Genomic DNA, 12,107 nt, shown 5'->3' with positions numbered 1-12,107 from the left:
CCCCTAGTGGCTGAAACTTTTACAGGCGGTAGACAAGCAGGAGATGAATACAAACTGCCTGTGTGTCAGTTACTGTGGCATTGTTCTCATGAATCAGGAGCTCAGGATGAACAGTAATATAGCTCATCTTTTGTCTCGAGAGACAAAACACAGGTTTCTAAGACCTATTAGCTTACTATATCTATTAGCTCACTATATCAGATAGTAAAACATATGGACCTGGCCATGTAAGTCCCATATTAACATTGCTCCTCTGTGTGATGTGTTTAGGCAGCAGCACATGAAGCTGTTATGAAGGAATGGATGAAGATCTTCCGACAGAAAGAGGTGGATCCCGCCATCATCCGACATCATTTAAATGTCTTCCGCGCCATGTCCCCGCGTCTCCTGGAAGTCATAGTGAACATGGCAGATACTAAAGGGAACACTGCCGTCCATTATGCCGTGTCCCAGTCTAACTTCACCGTGGTCAGGCAGCTCCTGGATACTGGTATATTCTCTCTTTTTTTCATCAACATGCAGTACCTGCTCTCTGCCAGGAGATGTCACTGTTGTGCACATGTATTTTTTTGCACAGGAACTAAATCAGTTCTACAGTTCCCAATTTGTTCTCTGAGAGGAATTATTACTTATAATGGATTAGTCCAGTCCCTATCAAGGTTAATAATGCAATACAGCTAGTATGACGGAATACATCGTCTTGTCTCGCAATGGCATAACTAAAAAGTTGGTGCAGAGATTGTAGTATTCTCATAGGGACGAGGTGGCCGTATGACCCCTCTGTCATATAAGAGGACAACAGGACTATAAATGACAGGCCACCATTGGGAGAAATAGTAAATATTTCACAGTGGGGGTCCTGACTACACCTATGGTATATTGTGCCCCCACAACCATGTGACATCTATGATATCATCATGTATAACAGGTCTGGCTGGCTAACTACCTTCATCAGTATTTTACTCAGATATTCCAAATGGCATTCTTCATGGCATCCTGCTCTTACTACGTAGGGGCTACATAGTCCCTACATAGTAGTGTCACCTTAGAGCCCCTAAACAGAATAACAGTAGTGCCAGCAGAAGTCACACACCTATAATGCCCTTACGATAACATTGCACTAGGAACTTGGAACAAACTAGTCCTATTCACACAGTAGTGCCCACAGATTAGCCATGGCTATACCAATGTCTGTGCCAATTTGCCAGCTATAGATACAAAGCTACAGTATGACTCAAAGTTATAACAATTCCTATAGAAATGTACCTACCTATAAAAATGAAACCTGTGGCCCTCAAGCTGTAGCTAAACTACAGTTACCATCATGCCTTGCTAGTTTTACAACAGCTGGAGGGCCACATGGTCTCCATCCCTGCAATACAGCTTATTGTTTGTTATGGACATTGTGTAATTCTTCATTTCTCCAGTAGGTGGTGCTGCAGGGGAATCAAGCACCTTTATTACACAGATCACAGCCGATCGCTGGGATCTTCTTATTTTAAAGTGATCTAGCTATAAGAATGTGAATGTATTTCATCTATTACTTTTGTTTTCATAGCCTTATGACGTTCAGTTATAACCCATACACCTCCATCATCCATTTCCTGTAGAGTGGTACCGGCCAAACCACACTCCTCCATGTATTCCAGTTCATGTTGCTACTTTTTTTTCTGTTCTTACTGTAAACTTCAGCCCCTCCAAGATGCCTTGTCTCACCCCCCTCCTCTGCTTCTTACTGTCCCCCCAGGCCTGTGTGATGTGAACAGACAGAATAAGGCCGGATTCACTCCGCTCATGCTCACCGCCCTGGCAGCCTTCCACTCCACCGAGGACATAGAGACGGTCACACAGATGCTGCGCCTTGGAGATGTCAACTGCAGAGCCAGCCAGGTGCGGGTTTACAGATGGGGTCTCTTGAAAGGTTAACTAACCTCTGGCTTTCCAGCTGTTGCAAAACTACAATTTCTATCATGCCTGGACAGCCAAAGCTAATGCTGCGTTTACGCGTAACGATTATCATGCGAATTTGCACGATAACGATCAAAGTCGAATGATAATCATACATGTAAACGCTGCGGACGATCAAGCGACAAGCGAGAAATCGCTCATTTTGATCTTTGAACATGTTCTCAAATCGTTGTTGATCGTTCGCAAAAAATTCGCAGATCGTTCCGTGTAAACAGCCGAAGCTTTAGCATAATGGGAATTGTAGTTTGGGAACAGCTGGAGGGACACAAGTTTGATAGCTGTACTAGAGAAAGCCTATTGAGTTATTATTTGTAGTATTGGGGAACATTGTCCCCTTGGCTTGGCATAGCTTTTCCAATAAACACAGATTTGTTTGTTTCTTGCAGGCAGGACAGACGGCTCTGATGCTGGCGGTCAGTCACGGGCGTCTGGACGTGGTGCGTGCCCTGCTGCATTGTGGGGCGGACGTAAATGTACAGGATCACGACGGCTCCACTGCGCTCATGTGTGCGTGTGAACATGGACATGTGGACATCGTCAGCCTCCTATTGGCTGTTCCCTCCTGTGATGTGGCGCTCACAGATAACGTAAGTTATTACCGGATAATAAAGTGAAGTTTGTCCTATCCAGGCTAGTTCCTCTTGTACTCAGGATTCTGCCCTGCTCTGTGTTGACGTGTTCTCGGCATGGGTTAGGGTGTTCCTTGATGACCTCTCCCTTAAAAGTGCTTAGCACTGCATACTAAACGTAGTAGGGGTAGATAAAGAGCTGGTTGCCTCTTGCTGCATCTGTACACTACTGTGTCTAGACTCAACTGACTCGTTCCTGGCAGCAGCCAGGCCCTGACTTAACTACAGCAGGAACAATAGATTTTTGCGTCTTCCCTCTGGTAATCTAGTAAGAACTGAACTGCACATCCTCCACCATGTAACTCCTCCTACAGGGGCCAACAGTGTGCTTTCCTGTGAGTGGTTGGGATGAGTGTGTGCAGGAGAAAGGAGAAAAGAGATTGGTTAGAAGTAGAGAGCACCTCCTATTGGTTAATAACAAACACAAGGTACACATAAAACATTAACCCATTACTGACTTCAGCTGTGCAACACATAGACTTATAAAATACTGACACCTAGTGGTGAAACTGTAGAATACCTCATCACCACTTTTTAACCTAAAAGAAGAGGCTTTTGGACAGGTGCAAAATAGAGATGATTGAACAGCGGAAAATCTTAGGTTATACAGAACTCGAACCTTGTTGAACCTTCCGCATTTGATTCCCGATGCCTTTCCGGTCCGTGGGGAAGGAGGAGACAGCCCGGGTACTGCCTGGAATTCTGGCATACAGCCTATTACCTAGGCTGAATCTCAGAATTTCAGGCCGTACCCGGGCTGTCTCCTCCTTCCCCATGGACCAGGAAGGCATCAGGAATCAAATGCAGAAGGTTCAACAGGGTTTTGAGTTCTATAGAACTTAAGATTTTCGTTGTTCGATCATCTCTAGTGCAAAGGAGAGAGAAAAACACCTGTGGTAAAACACCACACTAATACCCATGTATAATCTGCTTGTCTGTTTATTAGGATGGGAGCACAGCTCTGTCTATTGCGCTGGAAGCCGGGCAGAACGACATAGCAATGCTTCTTTATGCTCATAACGCCAAGTCCTCTGCTGCGGTGAGTAACATCACACAGGGTGTCCATGTGTTATCCCTTTATTACACCCCACTCACCAGACATGGAGTCTGATCCTCACATCACAGGGAGAGACACAGACACAAGGGAGGAGATATGTGACATGGAGTCTGCTCCTCCCACCACAGGGACAAAGACAGGAGGGAGGAGTTATGTGACATGAAGTCTGCTCCTCCCACCACAGGAGGACAAAGACAGGAGGGAGGAGCTATGTGACATGGAGTCTGCTTCTCCCATCACAGAGGGACACCGTTGGGAGGGAGGAGCTATGTGACATGGAGTCTGCTCCTCCCACCACAGGGTGACACAGACAGGAGGGAGGACCCATGTGACATAGAGTCTGCTCCTCCCACCACAGGGTGACACAGGCAGGGGAGGAGCTATGTGACATGGAGTCTGCCCCTCCCACAACAGGGTGACACAGACAGGAGGGAAGAGCTATCAACGTAATAAATAGTAACATTCTTGTTTGTATTTTTTAGGGAGCAGAGAAAAATCTGAAGACCCAGAGTGCCAACCCAAGTGATGAATCCCAATAGAAGGAGGATTTTGGGTTCGGATGTCCCTCACAGGAAGGACTTGGGGGGGATCGTCGCCTCTGCATGCCGTCCAGAGCTGTATGGCTTCTCCTGAAACACAGCACTGCAAAAACCACTATTCATCCTGCTTCAGCACCATGGAGAGAGGAGCGCTGAAGGCCTGAGGGGCGGGTGGGTGGATGGGACACCAGTGACTGCAGGGGGGGATGTGCAGGTTCACAAAGTGTTAATAAAGACGTGAACGAGAGGGAAGCAGAACTTGGGATGGAAACAAAGAGAAGATGGTGGTAAGAATGATGACATCGGAAGGGAAGCGATCCAGAGGAGATGCCTGGTATTATTATAAAACCTCTGCTTGCTGTTTGTTTATGTTTACTCCCATAGACCTATGTATCTATGTAGACCTGATACTTGTCACAGCTGATGGTTTGCTACAATTGTATCCAGTCTAGATTATCCTGTTTCCTAGTTATCTACAATGTATCAGTGTGGCTAAAATGTGTGTGTGTGTTTGTATATATAGATAGAAGTGAGGAGCCTCCCATAGTAAGATTAATATAGGAACCTTAGCACCACCATACTCCGGACCACCTTGGATTGGTGCTTGTTTGGTGATCCCTGGGTTATTGCCCCCTTACCCTTGTGTATGTTGTAGGGTCTGTGGCGAGAGGAGAGCCTCTCGCCACCTATTGATGCAGCTAACCTAGCCTGGGGCTCCTCTCTCCATGTATATAGACCAGATACAATGCAACAAACTCTCAGCTGCGGGTAGTACTAGATCCGTACAGGTTTTCATGTTCTGGATGTACACAAAAATGTCTTCATTCACAGACAGCAAGCAGAGGAACAGAAGCTTAATGTACATAATTCTCAATACTTACCATCCCCCTGAACTCGCAGGGGTCTCCCTTCTACCTTTGGGTGGTCCTACACCAACAGGAATCAAGTTGTCAGATGTCAGTCATGTTCTCGGTCCTGTGGGATGTTGCTGATCAATACAGAGTCCTCAGTTTTTCACTGAAATTTAGTCTGACAGCCCCAATTCCCACCAATCTCTAGATGGCTTGAAGGAAAACTCCACCTTTACATACAGTAAGAACAATATGCAGTAGGGTGCCAAAGAGATTAATGGTTCTTACGAATTAAGAAGGAACATGGGTGAAGACTAAGGAGGAGGAACAAGGGTGAAGAATAAGAAGGAGGAACAAGGGTGCGGGATAAAAAGGAGGAAGATGGGTGAAGAATAAGATGGAAGAATATGGGTGCATGATAAGGAGGAACATGGGTGCAGGATAAGAAGGAGGAACGTGGGTGCAGGATGAGAAGGAGGAACATGGGTGCAGGATAAGAAGGAGGAACATGGGTGCAGGATAAGAAGGAGGAGAAACATGGGTGGTGAAGAATAAGAAGAAAGAACATGGGTGCGGGATAAGAAGAAGGAAGATGGGTAAGGGATAAAAAGGAGGAAGATGGGTGAAGAATAAGATGGAAGAATATGGGTGCAGGATAAGGAGGAACATGGGTGCAGGATAAGAAGGAGGAACATGGGTGCAGGATGAGATGGAGGAGAAACATGGGTGGTGAAGAATAAGAAGGAGGAAGATGGGTGCGGGATAAGAATAAGGAAGATGGGTGCGGGATAAGAAAGAGGAACATGGGCAACGAATAAGAAAGAGGAAGATGGGTGAAGAATAAGAAGGAGGAACATGGGCAACAAATAAAAAGGAGGAAGATGGGTGAAGAATAAGAAGGAGGAACATGGGCAACAAATAAGAAGGAGGAAGATGGTTGAAGAATAAGGAGGAGGAACATGGGTGCAAGATAAGGACTCTCTTTTATAAGGGAGACATGAGAAGTAATGTATGTATGATCAGCTGTATGGTGGGACTGTCATGGGAAGGACAATAGGCTGATTATAGGATCTGAACATGTTAGCAGCGATCTGATTGGTGTCCAGGAGGCATCTGACCCATTTTGCAGCAGTTCTTGTTCATGATGAGGCCCGTTGGGGACCCTCTCAGGCCCTGCCGTCTAAGCTCCTTCCATACATTTCAGCAATAATATTTCTGGTTGTACTAGAGGCACTGCTATACATATACATATATATATATTTTTGTTATCCATACTTATATGTGAGACAGTTGACTACCTGTATTGTATGAAGGTTATCACTATATAAATAAATGTATATAAATAAATGGCTATAAACCCACCTCACATCTCCCTGGGTGCATTGTTATAGACAGAACCTAGCTGTATGCACAAGGTCCAGCTTCATGGCCTAGGTCGTGTACTATGGCAGTAAGGTCAAAGCTGCAGCCCTCCAGCTGTTGCAAAACAACAATTCCCATCATGCCTGGACAGCCAAAGCTTATATGCTCTATCCAGTGAGTCAGACTCTATATCATGGGTCACGTGCTGTATACTGACTCACACTTCATACCACCAAGTAGTGGTAGCGTATAATGAAAGGATGGGGGGAAAAAACTCACCTCCATCACGCTCCCTGCCAGGCGCTCTCCTCTTCTGTCTTCCGGCACAGGTAGTGTGTGTGTTACAGATGCTGCTTGTGCCTGAAGTCAGAAAAGGAGAGCATGTGCCAGGGAATGTGTTGGAGGTGAGTTATGGGGGACTGCACAGAGGGACGTTTACTTAAGCGGAGCTGCACAGAGGACAATCTGCTGAAGGGGGTAAGACATGGGGGGCATATACTAAAGGGGGATCAACACAGGGGGCCATCTACTAAAGGGGGACCACACAGGGGCCATCTACTATAACATAACAACACAAGGGGCCATCTATTATAGGGGGACCTACACAGGGGTCATCTCCTATAGGACGCCTACACAGGGGGTCATTCACTATAGGGGAACTACACAACTACACAGGGGGGTGTCTACTATAAGGAAACACCACAAGGGGGCATCTACATAGGAGTACTATACAGGGGAGGCATCTACTATAGGGAGACTACACAGGGGGTCATCTACTATAGGGGAGCCTACAAAGAGGGCCATCTACTATGGGGGAACTATACAGGGGGCCATCTACTATAGGGGGCTGCACAGGTGACCATCTACTATAAGGAAACTATAGAGGGGGGCTCTAGAGTAAGTCTCTAAATAGCCAAAATCTCCTCTATCTGTGATGTTAATCATGTTGCAGTTACACAAAATAGCCACGTGATGGCAGTGTGTAACTACATGATGTAATCTGATAATGCATAGTGATACACAGTGATCACACTGCACTGTATAATGATATAGCATCTATACACTGCTAATATATATATATATATATATATATATATATATATATACTGCTAATAATCACACTGCTAATTATATATATATATATATATATACTGCTAATAATCACACTGTATAATGATATATATGTTTACTGCTAATAATCCCACTGCTAATAATATATATATATATATATATATATATATTATAATGATATATATATATATACACACACACACAAACACACTGCTAATAATCACACTGTATAATGATATATACAGTATATATATTGCTAATAATCACACTGCATAATATATATATATATATATATGTATACACATACACACACAAACACTGCTAATAATCACACTGTATAATGATATATACAGTATATATATTGCTAATAATCACACTGCATAATATATATATATATATATATATATATATATATATATATATATATATACACACACACTGCTAATAATCACACTGCACTGTACGCAGCGAGTATATCTTGTTGGCTGTCCCCTTTGCCAGGTGTAACACATAACACATAGAGGGAGGCAGGTGTATGGGCTGTCTCCTCCTCTCTCCTTAGTGGTGTGATCTGGAGCCTTCCCTCTCCCCTCCACCTGTTAGCAGGTGACTCCCTGTATGAGGCAGACATGGATTGATGTAAACCAGTGGCAGCTGGCAGCGACACATGTGACTGCACTTTCTGTACTTGACCTCTGGGACGTCCCAAGTTACAGTCTGCACTGGCAGCAATACTGTGAATCTTCAGGAGAGGGAAAAACCTGCTGAAAAAAGTCACCTAATAAAGCGTTACTGTCACACAGACATGTCACAGATGCGATCAGCTGGGGTCCCAATGATGACATCATCAGTGCCTCACTGGCTCACAAATGACATCATCAGTGCCTGTCCTCACAAATGACATCACCAGCACCTGTCCTCAGAAATGACATCACCAGTGCCCGTCCTCAGAAATTAAATTATCAGTGCCTGTCCTCAGAAATGACATCATCAGCGCCTGTCCTCAGAAATGACATCACCAGCGCCTGTCCTCAGAAATGACATTTTCAGTCCATGTCCTCACAAATGACATCATCAGCGCCTGTCCTCAGAAATGACATCATCAGCACCTGTCCTCAGAAATTAAATCATCAGTGCCTGTCCTCAGAAATGACATCATCAGCGCCTGTCCTCAAAAATGACATCATCAGCGCCTGTCCTCAGAAATGACATCACCAGCGCCTATCCTCAGAAATGACATCACCAGCACCTGTCCTAAGAAATGACATCATCAGTGCCCCTACTCAGAAATGACATCACCAGCACCCATCCTTAGAAATGAGATCATCAGCACCTGTCCTCAGAAATGACATCATCAGTGCCCATCCTCAGAAATGACATCATCAGTGCCCATCCTCAAAAATGACATCATCAGCGCCTGTCCTCACAAATGACATCATCAGCGCCTGTCCTCACAAATGACATCACCAGTGCCCGTCCTCAGAAATGACATCATCAGTGCCCATCCTCAGAAATGACATCACCAGCACCTGGCATCACAAATATCATCAGTGCTTGTCCTCAGAAATATCATGATCGTCTGTCCTCAGGAATGACATCATCAGTGCCTGTCCTCAGAAATTACATCATCAGTGCCTTACTTGCTCAGAAATGACATCATCAGCATCTGTCCTCACAAATGACATCATCAGCACCTGTCTTTACAAATGACATCATCAGCGCCTGTCCTCACAAATGACATCATCAGTGCATGACCTGATAATGGCATTTGTTACTGGCACTGTCATGGCGGTATAGCGGCTGCTTCTGGTATGGGGACATTGCTTTCCTGGCGCCTCTAAGCAATCAGAGTATCTAAGATCTTCAGCATAAGACATAATAAACTGTCTGGAAGAGGCAAGGAGGCTAAACTTAAAGTACCACCCTAAAAATCAGCTGATCCTTACTCTGCAGTGCCCCCACAGGTGAATTGAATCATTACATGGTGACTACTGTTTGTGTAATGTTATGACGTGCTGGGTCCTCCAGGGAGGGACACTCCTCATAGCTCTCTGCTCCGGATATAGAATGGATTGTCCTGTATTACAATGATGCAGTAGCCACTTGAATGGATTTGATAAACTATAAACCCGATAGAGCACACAGAGCAAATGACCGCAATAGAAAGTGCAAACAGGTTACATCCTTTTTGGCCACTTTGCTGTTTGCACTGCGAGGATCCTCCCAGACAACACGACGGCCGTCATAGCCATGACTATCCTCAGACAATGTCTATGACCCAACTGACTCCGGATCGTACCCTTTGGAATAGCTGCTTCTCATATACCACCATAATTGGAGTTCATTTAAAGGGGAACTCCAGTGATTTTATTTTCCCCATTCACATCAACTGGTGTCAAAAAGTTATATAGATTTGTAATTTACTTCTATGTACAAATCTCAAGTCTTCCAGTACTTATCAGCTGCTGTGTGTCCTGCAGGAAGCGGTGTATTCTCTCCAGTCTGACAAAGTGCTCTCTGCTGCCACCTCTGTTCAGAGCAGGAGAGGTATTCTATGGGGATTTGGTGCTGCTCTGGACAGTTCCTGACATGGACAGAGGTGGCAGCAGGCTGGAAAGAATACACCACTTCCTGCAGGGCATACAGCAGCTGATAGGTACAGGAAGTAAATTTATTAAAAGTAAAAGTAATTTATTAAAACGTATAACGTTCTAATTTCAGTTTATTTAAACGAAAAATGAGTACTCCTTCAACGGAACAGATACACTGTATTATACCATTTGTGTCATGCTCCACCTCCCCCAGCCCTGCATTTTGCCTGGAGTGTCCCTTTAAGGACTTTTCATGCTCATTGGAATATGAGGTAATAGGACTGATTAGGTGTCAGATATGGGTAGCTGTCAGCACTGTCACATGAGGGTGAGAAATAACCAAGTAGTATCCTGAGAGTCCTGTTCACACCTGGCATAAGCTGGAAGACGTATCACAAGATGTCAGCAGGGAGCACAGGATAAAGGTTCACTTACTATGCTATGACACAGCAGACCGCAGGTTAACCCTTAGATTGCTGCTTTATCCCTAGCACAGACTGTACAGAGAGCAGACTCCTGGGTGGAGAGAGCCATGAGCCATCTGAATCAGGGTATGGGATGGTCTGACCTTCTTTTAGAGAGAGTGTGACACCTTCGGAAGGTTCTCTGTGGAGCTTAGTGCTGTAACCAATCACAGTATAACACATTACATACTCCTCTTTGCTATGCCATGACATAGTGCTGGAGAATATGTACTGGACTGGGGAGGTTAGCAGTATATAGTAATAGAGGGTATATGGAGGGAGAATGAGTTTTTGATGCACTGGGAGTGCGAGGTCCTAGGAAAAAGTTACTGAGCTGCTACTGTAGCTAAATGGAGGGGGAGGTCACACTGCAGCATTGTGGGTATACAGTAGTAGGCACACTAGTATTTACATATGGGGCAGCAACTTTATGGGTGGTCACAAATTAGAGGGAAATCTTGATTTACCTTTGAGGAACAGTGCGAGCCATCTTCAGTGCACAGACCAGGTTTTCCCAAGCTTCTGCACATAGCACAAGCTAAGCCCCACCCCCACTTCCTGCAATTTGTCTTAATCTAGCAGCTGCCAGAGACAGGATTTACCTAACAACAGGTGGTGAACACCAGATTGCAAGGAAGGAAGACACCTGGTAGGTCAAGACTTTTGAGCTGTTTTGTAGGGTTAAGGGTGGATTCACACTACAGAATCTGCGCGGCTAAATTCCGGCTCCATAGACACCATTCTATGGCCGGGCCAATTCTGTTGAAAGACTAGACATGTCAGGTTTTTTGGTGAAAGGCGGAATCCGGCAATAGAATAGTGTCTATGGAGCCGGCGGATAGGCGGGCCGCCATGAGCGCGTACGAGCCATGGAACCTGCTGAAACTTATCCACGCGGATTCCGTAGTGTGAACCTACCCTAAGGAGTAATTTTTGGTGACGAACACATTAGGAATCATGCAGGCAAACAGATGGAGGGAAGTTAAAGGGGTTATCCAGCGCTACAAAAACATGGCCACTTTTCCCCCTACTGTTGTCTCTAGTTCAGGTGCGGTTTGCAATTAAGCTCCATTTACTTCAATGGAACAGAGTTTCAAAACCCCACCAAAACTGGAGACAACAGTAGGGGGAAAGTGGCGCTGGAGAACCCCTTTAATACAAGGGGGTACAAGAGTAAATTGTGAAATGATGATCAGGACCATCTCCTCACCAGTCTATAAAGTATAGTAATTCCTTACTACAAGATGGAAGATGTACTTACACAAGAAGATATTTAGAAAGGTTTCTTTTTTTATTAGAACTTTTTTTTTTATAATCACTTTTTTGTTGCATGTAAGACATATCGTCAAACTGACTGCATTGTGAAATACTAACCATTATAGAATATATATGATTGCATATATCAGGTGTTGAGGAGAGGTATAACATCATATATAGTCTTCTATGGAAAACTCCAGGCTAAGCAGACATACTGCACAGGCTGGGCGGAGCATGACATAAGGATACTTTATTTGTTCTTTGAATCCCTGTCTCATGCTCCGCCCCCTTAAGACATCACACAGTGTATCAGTTTTG

The 12,107-nt window shown here is 44.7% G+C and overlaps 1 protein-coding gene across 1 annotated transcript in view; it reads left to right on the top strand.

Moving 5' to 3' along the window:
* KANK2 (KN motif and ankyrin repeat domains 2) overlaps positions 1-6,199 on the top strand; it is a 56,753-nt gene extending 50,554 nt beyond the window's left edge. The window contains exons 10-14 of the mRNA XM_069946916.1: positions 271-490; positions 1,748-1,890; positions 2,355-2,555; positions 3,544-3,636; positions 4,137-6,199. Coding sequence (XP_069803017.1) covers positions 271-490; positions 1,748-1,890; positions 2,355-2,555; positions 3,544-3,636; positions 4,137-4,193 — 714 coding nt within the window. The 3' untranslated portion in view covers positions 4,194-6,199. The remainder of the gene's footprint in view (positions 1-270; positions 491-1,747; positions 1,891-2,354; positions 2,556-3,543; positions 3,637-4,136) is intronic.
* The last annotated feature ends 5,908 nt before the right edge of the window (positions 6,200-12,107 follow it).

This window comes from Dendropsophus ebraccatus, chromosome 1 (genome assembly GCF_027789765.1).
Source record: "Dendropsophus ebraccatus isolate aDenEbr1 chromosome 1, aDenEbr1.pat, whole genome shotgun sequence".
In the NCBI taxonomy this organism is placed as follows: domain Eukaryota; kingdom Metazoa; phylum Chordata; class Amphibia; order Anura; family Hylidae; genus Dendropsophus; species Dendropsophus ebraccatus.
This window is presented reverse-complemented; position numbering and strand designations above follow the sequence as displayed.